At 46.3% G+C, this 20689-nt stretch overlaps 1 protein-coding gene across 3 annotated transcripts; it reads right to left on the bottom strand.

Annotated features, from left to right (window-relative positions):
* Positions 1 to 4468: 4468 nt before the first annotated feature.
* Positions 4469 to 19440, bottom strand: LOC139240942 (partner of Y14 and mago-like). 3 transcript variants are annotated; one of them, XM_070869501.1, is made up of 4 exons: positions 18591 to 18966; positions 16221 to 16314; positions 12405 to 12684; positions 8838 to 8925 (listed from the first exon to the last, which is right to left on the bottom strand). In XM_070869501.1, exons 1-4 carry the CDS (start codon positions 18769 to 18771, stop codon positions 8866 to 8868), a joined length of 615 nt encoding a protein of 204 aa, XP_070725602.1. In that variant the 5' UTR covers positions 18772 to 18966; the 3' UTR covers positions 8838 to 8865. The 3 variants fall into 3 exon arrangements, with proteins under 3 accessions (XP_070725601.1, XP_070725600.1, XP_070725602.1); XM_070869500.1 differs by lacking the exons at positions 12405 to 12684; positions 18591 to 18966 and adding an exon at positions 18974 to 19440 and having other exon boundaries at positions 4469 to 8925; XM_070869499.1 differs by lacking the exon at positions 12405 to 12684 and having other exon boundaries at positions 4469 to 8925.
* Between the last annotated feature and the right edge of the window lie 1249 nt (positions 19441 to 20689).

Raw genomic sequence — 20689 nt, 5'->3', positions numbered from 1 at the left:
AAGAAACAATCCCGCATGCATTCTATGAATTCCTCCTCAAGGCTACCCCGTGCGATTTGATCAATCGATATGTAGGTTAAAATCCCCCATGATTACTGCCGTTCCTTTTTCACATGGTTCCATTATTCCCTTGATTATTGTCCGCCCCACTGTGAAGCTATTATTTGGGGGCCTATAAACTATGCCCACCAGTGACTTTTCCCCCTATCTCTAATCTCCACCCACAATGATTCAACATTTTGTTCATTAGAGCCAATATCATCTCTCAACTGCCCTGATATCATCCTTTATTAACAGAGCTACCCCACCTCCTTTCCCTTCTTGTCTATCTTTCCGAATTGTCAGATACCCCTGTATGTTTAACTCCCAGTCTTGGCCACCCTGCAACCACGTTTCTGTAATGGCCACCAAATCATACTCATTTGTAATTTGTGCCGTCAACTCATTTACTTTATTTCGAATGCTGCGTGCGTTTAGGTGGTGTTTTAATACTAGTTTTTAAACCATGATTTTTAGTTTTGACCCCTCCTGCAGCCCCTTTATATTCATACATATTGTCCCTTCCTATCACCTTGTGGTTTATACTTATCCCAGTGCTACTCTGCTCTGTTGCCTCCTGCCTTTTGCATTCTTTCTTGAGGTCCTGTTCATCTGCACTCTCACCCATTCTAACTAGCTCAGAGCCCTCTCCTGGGTTCCGAATACTCCTCGCATTGAGGCACCGAGCTTTCAGGCTTGCCTTTTTATTACACTTTGACCCTTTAGAATTTTGCTGTACAGTGGCCCTTTTTGTTTTTTGCCTTGGGTTTCTCTGCCCTCCACTTTTACTCATCTCCTTTCTGTCTTTCGCTTTTGTCTCCATTTTGTGTCCCTCTGTCTCCCTTCATTGGTTCCCATCCCCCTGCCATATTAGTTTAACTCCTCCCCAACAGCACTAGCAAACACTCCCCCTAGGACATTGGTTCCGGTCCTGCCCAGGTGCAGACCATCCGGTTTGTACTGGTCCCACCTCCCCCAGAAGCGGTTCCAATGCCCCAGGAATTTGAATCCCTCCCTGCTGCACCACTGCTCAAGCCACGTATTCATCCAAGCATGTCAGACATGAGACTCCCAAAGCAAGTGCTCTACTCGGAGCTCCTTCACAGCAAGCGAGCCCCAGGTGGGCAGAGGAAACGTTACAGGGACACCCTCAAAGCCTCCCTGATAAAGTGCAACATCCCCACTGACACCTGGGAGTCCCTGGCCAAAGACCGCCCTAAGTGGAGGAAGTGCATCCGGGAGGGCGCTGAGCACCTCGAGTCTCAACGCCGAGAGCATGCAGAAATCAAGCGCAGGCAGCGGAAAGAGTGTGCGGCAAACCAGTCCCACCCACCCTAACCTTCAACCACTGTCTGTCCCACCTGTGACAAAGTCTGTGGCTCTCACATTGGACTGTTCAGCCACCAAAGAACTCACTTCAGGAGTGGAAGGAAGTCTTCCTCGATTCCGAGGGACTGCCTATGATGATGATGCACATTGACCGTGTCCTAACTCGCACCAAATCCCGCTCACCCATCACCCCTGTGCTCGCTGCCCGTGTCCTAACTCGCACCCAGTCCTGCTCACCCATCACCCCTGTGCTCGCTGCCTGTGTCCTAACTCGCACCAAGTCCCGCTCACCCATCACCCCCTGTGCTCGCTGACCGACATTGGCTTCCGGTTAAGCAACGCCTTGATTTCAAAATTCTCATCCTTGATTACAAATCTCTCCATGCCCTTCCCTATCTCTGTAATCTCCTCCAGCCCCACAACACCCCGCTGCGAGATGTCTACGCTCCTCTAATTCTGCTCTCCTGAGCATCCCTGATTATAATCGCTCAACCATTGGTGGCCGTACCTTCTGTTGCCTGGGCCCCAAGCTCTGGAACTCCCTCCCTCCCTAAACCTCTCTACCTCTTTCCTCCTTCAAGACGCTCCTTAAAACCTACCTCTTTGACCAAGCTTTTGGTCACCTGCCCTAATTTCTATTTATGTGGCTCGGTGTCAGATTTTTTATCTCAACACTCCTGTGAAGCACCTTGGGACGTTTCACTATGTTAAAGGCGCTATTATAAATACAAGTTGTTGTTGTATGCTCAACTACTCAAGAAAGTTTCTTGAACAATGATTTCTACTTGCAACTAATAGGATCTCTTAATTTATCAGTAGATATTTAATGTTCAAATATTTAATTTGGAAAAAGATAAATTTTCCCTTCGAAAGGCTTGCATTTATATGGCACCTTTCATAACCTCCCAAAGCACTTTACAGCCAATGAAGTACTTTTTTTTGGTGTAGTCACTGTTGTAATGTAGGAATCACAGCAGCCAATTTGCGCACAGCAAGCTCCCACAAACAGCAATGTAATAATAACCAGATAATCTGTTTTAGTGATGTTGATTGAGGGATAAATACTGGCCAGGAACTCCCAACATCTCGACAAAATAGTGATACGAGAGCTTTTGCGTCCACCTGCGGGGGCACATGGAGCCTTGGTTAAATGCCTCATCTGAAAGACGGCATCTCCGACAGTGCGGCGCTCCCTGAGCACTGCACTGGGAGCATCAGCCTGGGTTTTTGTGCTCAAGATTCTGCAGTGGGACTTGAACCCACAAATCACTGACTCCGAGGCGAGGGTGCTGCCCACTGAGCCGCCACTGACTCCTACAGTATTCGGTACCAGCGAGCATGGCGTAGAAATTGAATTTGACGCAAAATCCAGATGCGCACGGGTCCTGATCAGTCATATTGCACTCCAGGTGATACTGTAGACCGATCCTTTTATCATGCATCAACGCATAGCTAATATTTCTCCCATTAGCATACCCAATGCATGGCGGAGGCAATCATAGTGCCATTGCGACTGGGGTTTAATGAATCCTCATTGAGGCCTGGGCTAGGAACAAATCAAGCGACTACCCAGGCACCACAATTTACAATTATCCAGCAACTTTCTGGATGAACAGTTTAACTGAAAGCAAGCACGCACAAGCGTTGATTGGTAACATACATTTCAACTTTATTCACGAGTTTTGGAAATGTGTTTTACCGAGTCACTGATAGTCCACACAACATCACACACAGCAAGCAACACATTTCTGGTAGTTACTTACAGTAAAACATTTTATTTCCACTTTTCTTCCAAGTTTAAAGTCAAATGTCCCAGCCAATACCAAGCACTGGGGGACTGGGAGGTGAATACTGGAATCTCCCCAATACCCTGGAATCAAATCCACCCTGAACTTTTCTACAGTGGCCCAGTACCCATAGATACAAGTGACTCTTCAATTCTCTGCTGGGAGTCAAGACCTGACATTGTCTATGTAGCACTGCAAACTGTGGTACCTACCCACAGGATCCACATTTCTGTTGGATTCTTCTCTGCCCGCACCCCTCCCCCTCAAAAAAGGGGATAGATAACAAATCTAGTCGTCCCCCAGGTGGCCTAGTAGGTAAATGCATCACTTCTTGCAATGCTAAGCCATACAAAGTAGAACGTGTCAGATTCTATTCCTGGTCCGTGCTGAGCTAGCTATTCTCATCCAAGGCAGCTGTAGGGGTGCTGCAAGTAGAGTCAACTCCCCAAGCTGGGGATAGGAACATCAGCCCGGGGTCCCACTCCCCATCTCTAACCAGTGACACCTGCTGGAAGCATGCCTGTCTGGACATCAGGAGCAGACAGAATTGGGCCAGGCTGTGATGCCCTCGGTGGTCAAAATAGTCTACCGACAATCAATGTCAAAGCTCCTATGTACACAACGGCTACTTAAGCAAGGTATTGGTGGGTGCCTGAAGAACTGCACGCCAGCAAGGAACCAAAGCCTTCGGAGAAGGAGAAAGATGACAAAGAAAAGTGAAACCGATGAGTGTTTCCGGTTTGCTTAACTCATACTGAGATGGTGAATACTGTTCGCCTTTGAAAATCATATTTAAAGGAGTCCATTTTAACCACCCCCCTCATAATCTCCCAAAAATATTTTTTGTAAATATTCCCAAACACAATAGTCTGAACTTTACCACAGAATATTTTATTCTGACTGCATTTAACAGTTCATGTTTACTTGCTGATCAGTAAATGATCTTCTAAATAGCAACCTCCCAGTATGAGGAATCAACTTTGACTACGGTATGATTTCAAGGGTGCCATCTAGCTCATGCAAGTAGTCATTCCTCGTGCTCGAGTCGAGGCTACTGGCGACAGGCTAGGCTACCTCGATCCTAATAGTCACCCGATATCCACACTTTCTAGCTGTTACATGTTTGCCCATGTCCTAACTCTCACCAAGTCCCACTCACCCATCACCCCTGTGCTACACTGGCTGCCGGTTAAGTAACACCTTGATTTCAAACTTCTTATCCTTATTTTAAAATCCCTCCATGGCCTTACCCCTCCCTATCTCCTCCAGCCCCACAACCCCCCCCTCCCCCCCCCCCCCCCGAGATGTCTGCGCTCATCTAATTCTGCCCTCCTGAGCATCCCTGATTATAATCGGTCAACCATCGGTGGCCGTGCCTTCTGTTGCCTGGGCCTCAAGCTCTGGAACTCCCTCCCTAAACCTCTCCGCCTCTCTCACTCATTCCTCCTTCAAGACGCTCCTTAAAACCGACCTCTTTGACCAAGCTTTTGGTCACCTGCACTAATTTCTACTTGTGGCTCAGTGTCAATTTTTTTCTCTCATAATATTCCTGTGAAGGGCCTTGAGACGTTTCACTACATTAAAAAGGTGCTATATAAATACAAGTTGCTGTTACTGAATAGCAATCAGAACCTCAAACCCTGGCTGATTTTATTCCCTTTGCTAGCCATGGGACACGTAAGAACCAAACTGCTGCGGTCAGCCAACTCAGCACAGGCGGACAACCAAACCTGCTGGGCTGTCGAGGTTAGCATTCTGCAGGGCAGCTCAAACCAGATGGGAGGCAGTTGCTTTCCTCGTTCCCCCCCCCACCCCCGAGTGCTGCGCAGCAAACACAGGACTGGCTCCTTGTGCATGGAATCGCAACAAGTGCAGTCGGGACAACAAAAAGGGGTGTGTGAAGAAATGTCATGGAAAATTTTCCACACTGAAATATGTAATCTATGGCATACAGTCTTAATTTTATTTTATCATGGTCGATTGTTACTGAATATTCAACGAGTTTCTGATTTTCCTCCCCTTTCCCTTCAAGTGCCTAGAAGAATGGACAAATACTTTAAATAAAAACTGCACAGATGTCTTTTTACAGTATCTGCAAGTTCAATAGTGTGTGAATGGAGTTAACTTATTCCTGGTCATTTGCTTCCAACCTACTCAGTGCCCAGTAAATGTATCACCTCGGTGTGCTACTTAAAAAGGTCTCAGGCCTGGTGCTCACGTCCTTACAGTCTGTATTGAGTTAACAGATCTCGGAGCGGGTGGCAGTGGGGGGGGAACAACTGACCCTTGCAGGAAGGGCACGCAATGCGGATACGGTATGAGCACAGGATTGTACTTGGGTTGAATGCTCTCCACAAGCAAATAGCCTAGGCTCACCCAGCCAGGCACCAGACACTGCCAGCACCTTCGGAGTCATACACTTTAAAACAGGATTGGAAAAAAAAAGTGTCTTCCCCTGCACATTCTCGGGTCAAGAGAACGGGCCTCTGCCAGCGCGACGCTATACACGACGCAGGCAGCTGTGCAAGTTTAGGTCAGTGCAACTGATCATCCAGTATTGCCCTTTTCTTGGGGAAATAATCCCATCTTCCACTCACCCTAGCCTCACATGAACTGCTTGGTATGAGCCTGCATCCCATAAAGACTTGGATTTATATAGTGCCTTTCACAACCCCAATGAAGTATTTTTGGCGTGTAGTCACTGTTGCAATGTAGGAACGTTATGCAGCAGCATATTATTGCTCCAACAAGCTGTACCCATTTTAAAACTGGTTTGGTCCCAAGTTTACAGTAACTATTCTTACTGAAAGCACCAGTGCTGGCTCTCCGATCACACAAGCTTCAGTACAAGTTATCGAAGAACATTTTAATCATGGACAAGTGGCACGTTGGGGTACATACGCCACAAGTCCCCATTCTATTGTGTGCATAGGTGGGATAATATTCGCTCGCTGAACCGTCACAGAACCTGTGGCAACAACATGGTTGAGAAACTAGAAACCATAACCACACTAAAGCAGAATCTGGCAGGTTGAACTGACAAGACAGGCCAAATAGCCATTCTTGGGCCCTCTGCACCGAGCTCCTTGCTGCAGATTTACAATTACTGCAAATGATTCAAATGAACGGAATTATTTGCCTACACCAGGCCTATACTCAAACACTTCCACATCCTCTTGGTAGTCAACCGAACTACTTAACGTTCTTGTGAAAGTGCGATCCATATTAAATCTGTATTATATTCAAACAGGATATCCAGTCGGAAACAAGACAGCAAGTCAGACAGATACACTGATCAGCAGCTGCCATTTTAAGTCACATCCGTTAAGAATTTTGCTCCACGTTAACTCTATATTCACTGTCTATCACTCCAGATTACTTGTCTAAATGTACATCTAAAATATATACAGTATACAATTGTAAAAAAAGTTTAAAATGTCAATGATACAAGGACTAACCTCGAACGTCCCAGAAAACAATACAACAGTACTGGCAGCTTTCAGAACTCATTTTCAATCCTTAATCGGGTCATAAAAATAAATCGTATCTATTAATTAAGTTATAAAGAAAACTGGTGGAGTTGATTTTGGTATTCCTTTGGAATGGACAGATTTTTTTAAAAATATATAAAATATAGCTTTTAACCTTTAGCCAATTCATGTTATCAACTGGCATTCGCATTGTACAGCACTGAATTTAGACAACTGCAAAAGTCACCCTTGACTTTTGGCTCTGTATTACCTGAATAGAGGATTTGAGATTGACATTGGCATGCGTGAGGACAGATACGTTACCTGCCGAAATTATTGGGGTAGGCAATCTGTCCCTGTATCGTGAATCAACAAGTCCAGCATTCTCTTTCGCCAACCTCCCCAAAGCATTACCATTTGGCAGCAAGACTTCCAATGCCACACCCAATCTGCAGCCGATACATTGCATTGATTGGAAATCTATGTATGGCATTGAATTCAGAATACTGCAAAGTCGCCCTTAATCTTTACCTCAATTTCCAGAATAGAGAGTTTGCGATGGCCATTAGCATGAGTGAGGGCAGATGCATTACGTGCATGTATTGCTATTGGGGCAGGCAATCTGTTTTAGATCACAAGCCAATGATTGAGCTATCCCTTTCCTCCCCCCATGCCCCTATATTAGTGCCACTTGGCCAGTGTGCCAATCGCTACCCCTATTCCATATACATTTGCATTCAATACAGACGAACAGCTTTAAAAAAAAAATGTTGCATTCATATAGCGCTTTGCCTCTGAGAAACATCTCAAAGAACTTCACGTAGAATGAATTACGTGCTGGTGTGTAGGTAAATTCTCGATTACTCGTAGAACCGGCTGCGACGCTTGGTGTCCATGTTCAGAGAATGCCGCACAACTGTGAAATGATACGGATTGCACACACAACAGATATTGAGCAACTCAAAACTGAACAGAGGTTGACAGCACCGTTGAAGTCGATTGGTTGAAAGCAGTGTAACTTTCTACCGCGGAAAGCCCAGCTGGCACATCATTAAAAACTGCTGTCGAACATGTTCGCTCTGCACTTTCGAATGACACACAAAAAATGATTTTATTAAAAACACGAGTTCACCACATGGGAGACACACAAATAACAACGTAATTATCCCCCATCTTGTCACTGGGAGCAAGCACAATTCAAAAATAATCAAAAATGCAGCAGCACCCCAAAGAGGGTTATTTCCTTTCAAACGTTCCCATTCGATAATCTCACTCCCCCTCGTTAAATGTGTTTCTCGGCCTGAATTCTAGTACAGAAAAAGGGCATTGGGTGGGGGGGGGGAATAGTGCTGCAAACATTTCTGGTGAAGTGAACACTGGATTTTTTTCTCTCCCCCCTGCTATGTGAAGGAACACGAGACAACGATCAGACCTCTCGACATGGTGTACCCGCCCCGCGCCCCCCCCACCCCTCCCCAGTTCAGACCAAGCACGCAACGACAGATGCGGTGCACAGACAACAATCTGAAGTCACGTAGTGCAACAGCGAATACCCAATGCAGTCCACTGAACAGTACATTTACTCCATGCCGCTTTCTCGGACTTAGGAATTGAAACTTTTTTTTAAAAAAAAAGATATTCCCTCCATTTCTAATAAAACCAACAATGTGAAAGGCAGCATGGGGACGAGGACCAGGGTGGGCGATGATGTCCCATTGTGTGACCCTTGGTCTCTTTAGGACGCAAGCCTGTGTTATCCGTCAGTTACTTGGCGTGGATATGGAACAATGACTCTCCCAGTATCCTTGGCAGCATACAATAGTTACTCCGATAAACCCAGTTCCAAATCCTCCAGCTCCTCCACTAGCAGTTTCCGGCGGCTCAGCTTCTCCAGCTGCTCTTTCGTCGCCTGCTTAATCTCGCCAGAGTCTAGTTTTTGCTGCAGTTCGTCGATTTGGCGCAGTTTTTTTTTGAGATTTTTTACCTTCTTCGCCTTCTCGGCTCCGTCGGGGTCCCCGTGCAGGGCGGCAGCCGGCGAGTTCGGACTGCCACCGCCGCCACCAATGCTGCTTTTCTGCAAAGTCTGGCTCAGCTCATCGGCCTCGGCCGTGCCGTCACTTTCCTGCTGCTGTTTGCGCTTCTCTTTGCGCTTGAGGTTGCGTTTAGCTGATTTGGATAGCCCAGCCAGCTCTCCGTCCTGCTTTGGCTGTTGCGGCTTGCTTTTGGCGGATTCGTCTGGGTTAAGGCCTGGCGGCAGGTCTGGTTTGCTTTTGAAAAACTTCACATACTTGTTCTCGTACCTGCACACAACAAATACAGATAATAACAGGCCATGCGAAGTGGGATTCAATTAGACTGTGTTATAACAAACAGTTTATTTTTTTCCTAATTTGCTCCCTTCCTCTCCTGACTCTTGCTGGGCTACAGTTCCTTAGGCACCAGCCACCCCCGGTACCTCATTCAAGTGACCATTCTTTTGTGTCTGAACCTAGGCAGTGCGCCAACCATGAAGGGCATTAACAGCCAAACCCGATCCTGTCCTCATCTGACGTCTAAGCACGTCGCTACCATATCAAGTCCAAGACCCACACAGTCATACTCTAAAGTGGCCGCCCCATTGCTCTCATAACTGTTGGGGGCAAAGTCTACAAGCCATTCTATGCGTCAAAAATCAGCCTCCCTTTACAAGCTACTGCATATTCCGGTTAATATGGTCTCCTGTTTCCTTCAGCGGTGCTGCCCCACTCAAATTAACACAGGATCAGGCCTGGTGGTGATGCCCCTCGCAGCTGAATAGCCAGTCGACACTCATTGAAAGGAATGACACTTAAAGAATGGCCACTTGAGATGAGATGCCAACTGCACCCCATACAAGGCAGAGCCTATGGGAGAGGGGTTTTGGGGGGGGGTGAGAAGCGATTGAGGGGCATGGTGGAATAGGTTCTATTTACAGGCATACGAACCCAGCCTCCAGTTGGTGTGTAATGACTATTGTGTCAGTTTTCAGTACATCTGCTCCTATAGATAGGAGAACTTGGGAAAGGATTTTGAAGTTCCTGCACATCGGGTGGCATAACGAGGGGATGCGGCCAGAAACAACTAACAAGCAGAGGTGCCTCTCAAAGTTGACTTTGGTGATTGGCGGGGACATGGAGAGAGTTGGAGGAACTGTATTGGGTGCCAAGGACCAGCAGAGTTCCTGCTTCAAATCATGCAGAAAAAGGCTGACATTTACCGAGGGCAGTTCTAATCATTTGACCATATCCCTGGAGACAGCCATGGGAAGAAGCTCCTCTCGCTCTGCTCACAGCAGAACCAGGATGCTGGCATTGAGGCAGTGATCGGACTCGTCAAGTCTACAATTCCAATGACTGGGGAATTTTTGAAATATTTACTTTTGTAAGTTTTTGGGACATTCTTTTGAGTTAGTTCCTCCCCATTTAAAGCAATCAGCAAGACCGTTCCACTAGCGTCCCTTCCTCAGAGAAATTGCGACGTTAGTTACAAAATAAAATGCAGTTGTTTATGCGCCAGCCTCGAGGTGGCAGTGTTAATAAGCTATGCCACCCAAAGCAGTGAAAACGAATAAAAAAGCAACCACGCGGGTCAATTTGGCAACACATCGGCCCTTGATGCAATTTTCTGGTAGTTTGCAGAAAACGCCAAACTTAGATCGTCATAAGACAGTAACTTTTCACTACTTTGCAGAATTACAGGGAGAACAAAAATCTTGTTCACACTGCTATCTGAAGACAAGTGCTCAAATAGCAGAGCATCTCCCCTACAAGCAGGTATTGCAAATCACTGATTTAGAGGCCTTAGATTAAGATTCTTTTGGTTTGTACAAGTTTTGCGTCACTCTCGATGAAGAACCTTTTGGCAGTTAAGGGGTCACATTTTTCTCGTCCACAAATTAAAAAGCAAAGAGTGGACACGAGTAAAGACTGGCAGTTGGCCAGTAAAAAAAGTGCAAGAGAATTATTCGTGTGATTAGCGCTGCCCCGAGCAGTCTTGCGCCTCAGCCTAACATTCACAAAGAAGCAGCTTTTTGCTGGTTTAGACCGTTTCTGATGAACCTGTGCAGCGTCAAATCGAAAAGTGAGCATTTTACACCAAGTCAGATCTGGTGTGGATAACTTGAATAAACATTTCAAAACATCACCATGGCAGTGATTGAAATGAATAACGGCAGGCGAAGTGGCGGGGGGGGGGGGGGGGGGGGGGATTGAGTGACCCTGTTAAATTAAACGCAGCTCTACATCGTGCAGTTAGTTTTGTGCATGCAATCCGGTGAGCAGAATGGGGGCAGAAAAAGAGAGAGATTGTTAAAGCATGTTAAATCTGTTATACAAGAGAAATCTAGTTAAAGCATATCTTCAAGGTTGAAAAGAATGAGAGAAGGTGGCTTTATCAAGCTCAAAAAAATATGAACAGAACTTCTCATTCCAGCATGAGGTTTTACAACAACACTGATATTCAGGTTGTGCTTATTAGAGACTAGTAAAAAGATGGAAGATGCAATGACACAGGGAACAAATATTTAAAAATGTAAATGTATGCAAGAAAGCTAAAGCAAACCTCAAGCTACAATATTAAACATGGCAAGTGGTCGCCGAATTCAAAAAGGCACTGCACTTTGCTGGCAGTGTTGGCAATGTAACGTTACATGACCAATGGGAACCCGAGTCACCACATAACGTTGTGACAGCCCAAATGATACCTCGAGTGAATCCTCAAATTAAGCAGAGAAAGTGGCAGGACAGAAATGTCAGCAGAAGCCTGCTTTTATTGGAAAGGAAAGCAAAATGAACAGCAACAGGCAGGATGAATTTAGCCGAAAGACCTCCGTCTCTCCCCACTCGCACACCCTGCTGGGGCCCCTCCTCCCATTCCAGCACTTCCCCTTCTAACCAGTAGCTTCACTTCCCCTGCCCCAAATAAGCAGCAACTCGTGGATTGTACTCCAATTCCTACTCTCTCACCGATGACTGCATCTTCCGTTCCAACCCCTACTCTTCCCCATTCACTGCATCTTCCGTTCCAACCCATCTGCTGGCTGTCAATCTGTCTCCCCACTGCCTGTAGTTTCCCCATAACCCCACTTCATTTCCCCCATTTACAGTAATCACATCCCCCCCCCACCCCATTTACCAGCCACACCAACTTCCTCCCCTGATGGATGGATGAGCAATGCCTCAATCCCCAAAACCCCTTGATCAGCATCACCGCCCAACCACTGGCTGAACTGTCCAATCATTGGCACCCTACCCCCAAAATCCTTGCACTGAAGTCTTCCGAGGCAGAGATCCATTGCACTGAATACCACCCACTCCACTGTACTCCTCCCCGCCACCATTTCGCCCCCACCCTCCCTTTGCCCCCACTTGACTCCTTCATTTCCCCCACCTCCTTACAACGGTCCCATTATTCCCCACCCTCCAATCCAGCTTGATCTGAAAAAATTCAACTTGTTGACTATCCGCAATGCCGCAGGAGAGCGACCAGAATTTTGCTTTAACTAGTAAGGAGGTAACACAGTTCGAGCCGAGAGTCATGCAAAGCTGGAGAAACATTTCTAGTTATGAATGCAAACTTCGGGAAGGATATTCATAAATAGAAAGCTATGAATTTCTTGTTAACCTTGAGGACATCCAACATGCTAACTAATTTATCAGAATTCAAAATATCTCATGCTTTCACAATGGAGTGTTAATTCAATGTCACTTTTTGAAATTGCTTTTAATAACAGTTTAACACACAAAAAAAAAACTTTGCACACCGTGAAAGGTGCATGTTGAACAAATGCAGTTCTCAAGATCTCCTCCGAATGCGAGTAGAATGGTGCACTGCGATCCAGCAATACTTGAAAACTTGGCTTTTCACTGGGTGCCAAATATGATGTTTTCCTATAACGGTAACATTTACATTGTCCTAAAATCATCATGACATGACTTTGCGCAGTGAGCGAGCGTGGGGTGATCAGAAGGAATGCGTTATTCATCACGGGAGAGCAGTGAACACTCGTAGCCGACTCCTTTTTCAATGCAGCAGATGTGCCCCTGGAAATGCAAAGTCTGTGGAGTAAAGCAGCATTTTCTCAATTTCTGCGTAGCCATTTTGCACGAGAATTGCGCACGCCATGAGCTGGATTAAAGGTCTTCCAACAGTTACACCAATTAAAGTGGCTGGTTAACTCCAAGAAATATTAAAATGATTACAACAGTTTGGTCCCAATTGTGATTTCATTCTCGGGAATATAAAATCACCCATTTGCGGGCAAACGCACATTTCAAAATCGAGCCTGTGTGGCAACTATGTTAGCAGGTCAAAAATAAAAACTGATTTTTCTCCTTTTTGCACAAACGGCAATATTATCCATGGTTTTTTAACGTTTACTATTTGGGGCAATATTGGGTCTGTTCCCGGAACAATAAAGTGTTTGTTTTTAGCTCCCTGATGGTCTTGTGGGTAAAGGCACCATTTGCTGGATTAAGTCACATGAACCGGGTCCCAGGTTTGATTCTTGGGGGGTGGGTGCAGGGGATAGAAGAGAAACAAAGTCCGCCATTCCCAATCGCTATCGATAGAAAATCGGTGCAGGAGTAGGCCATTTGGCCCTTCAATATGATCATGGCTGATCATGCAACTTCAGTACCCCATTCCTGCTTCCTCTCCATACCCCTTTAGACGCAAGGGCCACATCTAACTCCCTTTTGAATATATCTAACGAACTGGTCTGGAATTCTGTGGTAGAGAATTCCACAGGTTCACAATTTTCTGAGTGAAGAAGTTTCTCCTCATCTCGGTCCTAAATGGTTTACCCCTTATCCTTAGACTGTGTCCCCTGGTTCTGGACTTCCCCAACATCGGGAACATTCTTCCTGCATCTAACCTGTCCAGTCCCGTCAGAATTTTACATGTCTCTATGAGATCCCCTCTCATTCTTCTAAATTCCAGTGAATATAAGCCTAGTCGATCCAGTCTTTCTTCATATGTCAGTCCTGCCATCCGGGAATCAGTCTGGTGAACCTTCGCTGCACTCCCTCAATAGCAAGAATGTCCTTCCTCAGATTAGAGACCAAAACTGTCTACCAGAAAGTCCACGTGAAAGACGGGGTGAAGATCAGAATTGGGCTCCATTGATGCACCCTGCCCAGCCAGACGACACATTATCTGGGCTCACATGTAGAAAATGGGTACTTGGAATAGGGAACCTCAGCAAGAGTCAGTGCTCTTGGGAGCAGAGAGGAGAGAAAATTGGAGAGGAAATAAAGGGTACTTTCTCCGTTCCTCTCCGTATCTTAACTGTGGCTAATCGGGCATACGGGCAACCTGCCTGCAAGCCTTCATCAATGCTAGTCTGCAGCTTGCCAAGAGGAATGGACATGGGCATGGGCAAGTGCATTACCTGGCCTCAAATCCTCTCCATAGAAACAGGAATACAAGGCCATTGCTCTATACGCCAGCAATGCTGGTCAGACCTGTATCGTACAGCAGCATTCCACTCATTTCAGCTGAAGGGTTGGGGCTGCTACAGCATTTTATAAACAGGCTTGTCGATGCCAGACAGTGAGTTACAAGCCAGTAAGCTCAACGAAGCCCTTCTGGTACCAAACCAGGAAAAAAAGCAGAACCGTGACATTGAACTGCTGTCCGAAACTCACTGCAAACAGGTGTTATTATTCACCTTGTGCTTGTAATGGAACATGGTGTTCCAACATATTGTGCCACATGACACTCTTGGGGAGAATCGCCTCAACCCCACCTCCTTCAGCAAAAGCCTCGTCGGAAGAGACGTAGAAAAGATTCACTGCCACCAACTCTCCAATTGTCAGCGGTGTTAAGTAATGAGTCATAAATGAGTCACTTGTAAATTCCACGGTGTGTTTGCAACACAATAAGCCCCACTATCCTGGCTAAAGCATGCTCTGAACACAATAGGGGTCACCCACATTCATTCACCTCAACTTAAAGATAAGTGTGTCATGTCAAGAGCAAAGCCATGTCAAGAGCCAAGCCATGTCACACTTGCTCCAAAATGTTAACGTATATTGTTAACTTTCTTGGACATTACACCTCTTTCCACATGCCGAGAGGGATTGTTGGATAGTGATTCGCAGGAGCTCTGGCTGATTACGCCCCTCCCATCCCTGGAATGCCGAGACTACCTGCAGCACCTCAATTGCTTGCACTGCTGAGAGGAGTGAATTCAGCACAGATGGGGAAATTGAACCTGGGACTTCTTAACCAGTACTGCTTAGTACAGCATGGCAGTGTCTTTACCCACGAGGCCACCAGGGGAGAGGCAATAATGAAATAATGCAATTTCTTGAGACCCAGAGACTTGACAGTTCAAGTCTCCAAGCTGGTCATAGCTCAGGTCATGCCAGTGAGCCGTTCTTGGAGGTGGGCACTTCTGAGGGTACAGCTCAGTTTTCTTCAATGGGTAATGATGTTTTACAGCTTGGCAGCTTTCGAATTAGCAACAAAACCTAATCTTTTATGCATGGCTATGTACATTAAGCTGGTCTGTGACACTTGAGACCTGAATTGATCGGTGTATATAGGCTGGAGAAAATGAGTTATATTTCAAATATGTCCTCAAACACAAATGACTTTTCCTAATTGTCTGTAATGTAACCTTACAAGGGGAAGTTGTCTACATTGAATGGATTTCTTCCCCTCTTTACACAATTAATATGGTCATCGGGTTACACTTAATGAAGATACCACTACACAATTGAGGACACACAGCTGAGACAGTCCTGCTGCACCTCATGCAGCATCACTTTTAAAACACTGCCTTCTCCAAAACATTTGTTTGAGCACTGGAAGTCAAATTGCAACAACGCACTTGCTTAGCAGTGGGCAGTGATCACCTGGCAAGTTCACCCAGCTGTCACTCCCCAGGGCAAAGCTGGTATTTCATTGCCAGTTCGAATTCAACTATAAATGATATGCGCAGACGTGAAAAGAAAAGTCTGAATTTCTGAAAGCTGAAACATTGAAAATTGAAACGTATAAGATTCTGAGAGGGCTTGACAGGGTCGATGCTGAGAGGCTGTTCCCCCTGGCTGGAGAGTCGAGAACTAGGGGTCACAGTGTCAGAATAAGGGGTCGGCCATTTTGGACGGAGATGAGGAAAATTTTCTTCAGTCTGAGGGTTGTGACTCTTTGGAATTCTCTACCCCAGAGGCCTGTGGATGCTGAATCGTTGAGTATATTCAAGAGTGAGATTGATTGATTCTCATCAGTGCCCAAGAATCTAAGGATATGGGGATTGGGTGGGAAAGTGGAGTTGATATAGATCAGCCATCTTCTTAGTGAATGGCGGGGCAGGCTCGGGGGGGCCGTATGGTCGACTCCTGCTCCTATTTCTTATGTTCTGTTTTCCCGCTACTTTTGCAGGTTTAACTGCCAGTAAAGTGACAAGTGGCACACTGTTGAAGGAGGGAGTTGGCGCTAGGAGGCTAAGAGTGGCAGTTGATAGAACAGGCACCGCAAATAGAGAAGGAGGGGGAAATGCGGACACCCCACCATATTTTTTCACAATAGAAAGTTAGAAACAATTTCACTTCTATAAATTGTTACTTACACTGGCACCTCCTCCTGAGGTACATATCCTTCCCTCACACGCCTTGGTTTCCGCCAGGTCCCATCAGGGCGCTGTGATGCAGGAATAAATTTCCCTACAAACGTTTAAAGAAAAAAAGTTTTAAATATACACATGGTTTGGTGTTCACTGTGATTTTAAAAAAGGTAAAAAATTTAGGTTACTGAAAGGAATCCTGCAGGATAAATCCCACAATAGCTAAAGTGATCACCGGAAAAGTATGGCCCCATAAATCTGTTTAAAATTAACAATTTGGTCCATACTCAACATTTAAAAAGTACTTTTTTTTTTTTTTTAAGTACTTCCAAGACAGTTCTTCACTCATCCTCAGCTCCCATCCTGCCCTGCTGCTCAACTGAAGTCTGGGGAGTGAGCAGAATATTGGAAAATCAGGTACCCTCAAACAAAGACGGCAAGCCCGATTGAGGATCAGCTATGCTTTAGTAAATGTTTCCTTTTTGTAAATACAAAATAACTAATGCAGGAATACAGTGCCATAGGCAACAGTAGCCCTCAAATGCCGAAGCAACCATTTTTCATACATGAGCCGAGAGATTGATAATTCAATGCCAAACAAGTCAAATCTTATATGGCTGCATATTACACAATTAAAATGTACTGAGTGCTATGTTTTGCTATGTATACATTGTTTTTCTTTACTATGGTCTCATTGTTCTAAATTTCACAAAGACCTTCCCTGGATGAGCGAAGGGACGGCTTCGAGTCCTCTACCAGCATGCACACAAGAGTAACTGATGGCCTCCAGCCACCCCCCACCCATCAATTTTACCTCCCTTTGAGGAGGTTCCTGGTTTTCATTCAGAATCTTCCTACAACTAGACTTTTGTGCTCAAGTCTCTGGAATGGAATTTGCCCCCACAACCTTCGGACGCGCCTCTGAAGGTAATTGGCAAAAGAACCAAAGGCAACGCAAGAGAAAACTTTTTTTTTTGCACAAGTGGTTGGCTTCTGCCTGAAAGGGTGCTGGAGGCAGACTCAATCTTATCTTTCAAAAGGGAGTTGGATAAATACCCGAGGGAAAACAATTTGTAGGGCTACGGGGAAAGGGCAGGGAAGTGGGACTGGCTGAGAGTCGGCATGGGCTCGACGGACCAAACGGCCGCCTTCCGTGCGGTAACCATTCCATGATTCTGCGGTTGTGGGTTCGAGTCGCACTCCAGAAACTTGACCACAAAAATCTAGGCTGACACTCCAGTGCAGTGCTGATGGAGTGCTGCACTGTCAGAGGTGCCGTCTTTTGGATGAAACGTTAAACCTAGGCCTTGTCTACTTGCTTGGGTGGGTGCAAAAGATCCCACAGTACTATTTCAAGGGGGAGCAGGGGAGTTATCCCTGGTGTCCTGGGGACAATATTTATCCCTCAAACGACGTCACTAAAAAACAGATTATCTGGGTCATTATCACATTGCTGTTTGTGGGAGCTTGCTGTGCGCAAATTGGCTGCCACGATTCCAGCATTACAGCAGTGACTACACTCCAAAAGTACTTCATTGGCTGTGAAGCACTTTGGGACGTCCGGTGGTCGTGAAAGGCGCTATAGAAATTCAGGTCTTTTTTCTTTTAACGGCCAAGATCAGGACCCACCAAATGGGGAACAGGAGCAAAAAGCACATCCCACTAAATCAGTGGTGCCCACCCACTCCGTCTCAGTTTCTGATTTGAACAGAACATTCGACAATTTTTAACTTCTCAAATGTTAAATTTTAATTGGAAATAAAAGCAAACGTGTATTAAATTCAAGATGAAATGGTGAAGGACAAATGTCAGCTTGTCCAGGATGCTGGGCAATTAATGAAAATTGGAAAGTGAACCTACAACATTGTTCAATCTTCGCATATTTTATACCAAGACTTCAGAAGTGATTAACTTTTGGCTCGATCTCACTTTTCATGTCCATTATCAAATAAAAAAGATTGAAAATGAATTTATAGTGGCACAAAAAATGCATTTTAAAATTAAGATTGCTAAGAATGAGTTCAACACATTACAAACCTTGTGAGCCTGATTAACACTCATTTTAGGTTTCAAATGGAACATTCTGTTTGAAAGAGTTATGAATTCAACTTTTGGGACACCTTGCAATCGAGTGATGTGGGAGGGAGGGCTGGGGGATTGCATTAGGCCGCAAACACCGCCTCGGACTTTCCTGATTCTTTTGGCCCGGGTAAAGCGGATGCGGAGAGGGGGGGGGGGGGATGGGGGGGAAACCCGCGGAGACAGTGTTGAGCATTAGGGGGGGGAGGGGGTTTACCATTGCAAGAGAGCCTCCGGCCGAGGGTCTGTGGACCGGTCCGCGGCGCAGCAATGCGAGCGGGAAAGAAGCGCGCTCACCCGTCACACAGCGAGCCGCCATGATGCAAGTCGCCGCGCTCACCGACCATGGCGGACACTCGATCGAGAGAGAGAGAGAGAGGGGAAAAAAACCCTCGGAAAAGCCATCTCGGGGTTTCCTCACGGCATCGAGTTGTGAGGCGGGGGAGGCTGAGTCAATGCCCTCTGCTCCCCGCGCCATTTTCTCCGTGTTGGCGGATCCTTCCACAGGCCCTCGGCCTCCCCACACTCCATTTTCTTTTTTGTTTTACCTCAAAAGTCACCTACTTTGTTCCACCTCACTCTTCCAAGATGGACTCCCTGCATTTAAATAGCTTTTTTTTTTTAAAAAAAAGATATATCTCGTCTGTTTTCCTCGAATGACAAAAGGTGCAAAGCCCTACCAGAATCGACGCTGGAAGCAGCCTCCATGGCAGCGCAAGGGACGATGCCGATTGAACCACTAGGGTGACCCTGGGTGTGGCCCACTGTCATCAGGACAAGAACCAACACGACGACTGGCTGCTCCCGAGAGGCGGACACCACAAATCAAACACTCGTCTTTCAACTTTAAGCAGGGGAAAGTGCAATATCTTCAAAATCGTGACCTGATTTTCAAACAATCCGTCTTTCCGATGAGATTGAAACATAAGATAATGAGGGGGCTCGACACGGTGGATGCAGAGGATATTTCCACTCATAGGGGAAAGTAAAACCAGGGGACATAGTCTCACAATAAGGGGCCGCCCATTTAAAACTGTGATGAGGAGAAATTTCTTCTCAGGGTTGTAAATCTGTGGAATTCTCTGCCCCAGAGAGCTGTGGAGGCTGGGTCAGTGAATATATTTAAGGCAGAGATAGATATGTAATGTCCTTACACAAATCCACACGAGGCACATTCTTATGGACAAGGTCACTCTGTGACCTGCACCTTTATTCACAGGACCCAGCAGTAATGACCCTGCGTGGGATCTCCCTTTATATACCTGGATGACCAAATAAGGAGTGTCTCCCACAAGTTCACCCCCTGTGGTCAAGGTGTGCATTACTCAAGTATATACAGTATTGCAGTGTTGTTACATAAAGGTTACATACATAACATCACCTCCCCCCCAACATCTTATTGGGATCACAGGTTAAGTCTCTCGGTGGTCGCCGCTCCCTCGTGGAGCGCCGCAGTTGGGGCTCTGTCTGTTGAGCCTTGGTATACGTGTCTGTCACCTGTGGTGATTCCGGCCTGTCCGGGCTGACCGCAGGGACTGTGCATGCTGCTGAATGTTCTTGTTGCTCGTTCACTGGCGGTGGTGTGAATACCATCTCATGATCTTCCTCAGGTTCCTCAGTGTCCATGCTGAACCTTTTTTTTACTTGGTCCAGATGCTTGCGGCATATCTGCCCATTGTTAAGTTTAACCACTCTGACCCTATTCCCCTCTTTGTCTATTACAGTACCTTCAAGCCATTTGGGCCCCAAAGCGTGATTGAGAACAAATACGGGGTCATCAAGTTCTACACAGCTCCCCCTTGAATTACGGTCATGGTACTCGTTTTGGGACTGGCGCTTGCCCTCAACAATGTCGGACAAGATGGGATGAATGAGGGACAGCCGAGTTTTGAGTGTTCGTTTCATGAGTAGCTCCGCGTGCGGGACCCCCGTGAGCGAGTGCGGTCAGGACCTATAGGCCAGCAGGAGGCACGATAGGCGGCATTGAAGGTGGGTCCTTGACTCCAGAGCATGCCTTGCTTTATGATTTGAACCGCACGTTCCGCTTGGCCATTGGAGGCTGGCTTGAACGGTGCTGTCCTGACATGGTTAATGCCATTTCCCGACATGAACTCCCGGAATTTGTAGCTTGTGAAACATGGGCCATTATAGCTAACAAGGATGTCCGGCAAGCCGTGGGTCGCAAAGACCATGTGCAGACTCTCCACGGTGGTGGATGTCGTGCACAAATTCAAAATAATGCACTCGATCCATTTCGAGTACGCATCAACCACAATGAGAAACATTTTTCCCATGAACAGGCCCGCATAGTGTACGTGAATATGTGACCATGGCCTGGTGGGCCAGGTCCACGGGCTGAGCGGGGCCTCCCTGGGGGCATTACCTAGCTGAGCACA

This window comes from Pristiophorus japonicus, chromosome X (assembly GCF_044704955.1).
Source record: "Pristiophorus japonicus isolate sPriJap1 chromosome X, sPriJap1.hap1, whole genome shotgun sequence".
NCBI classification, from domain to species: domain Eukaryota; kingdom Metazoa; phylum Chordata; class Chondrichthyes; family Pristiophoridae; genus Pristiophorus; species Pristiophorus japonicus.
Note: the sequence above shows the minus strand (reverse complement) of the source record. Positions and strands in the feature narration are given on the sequence as shown.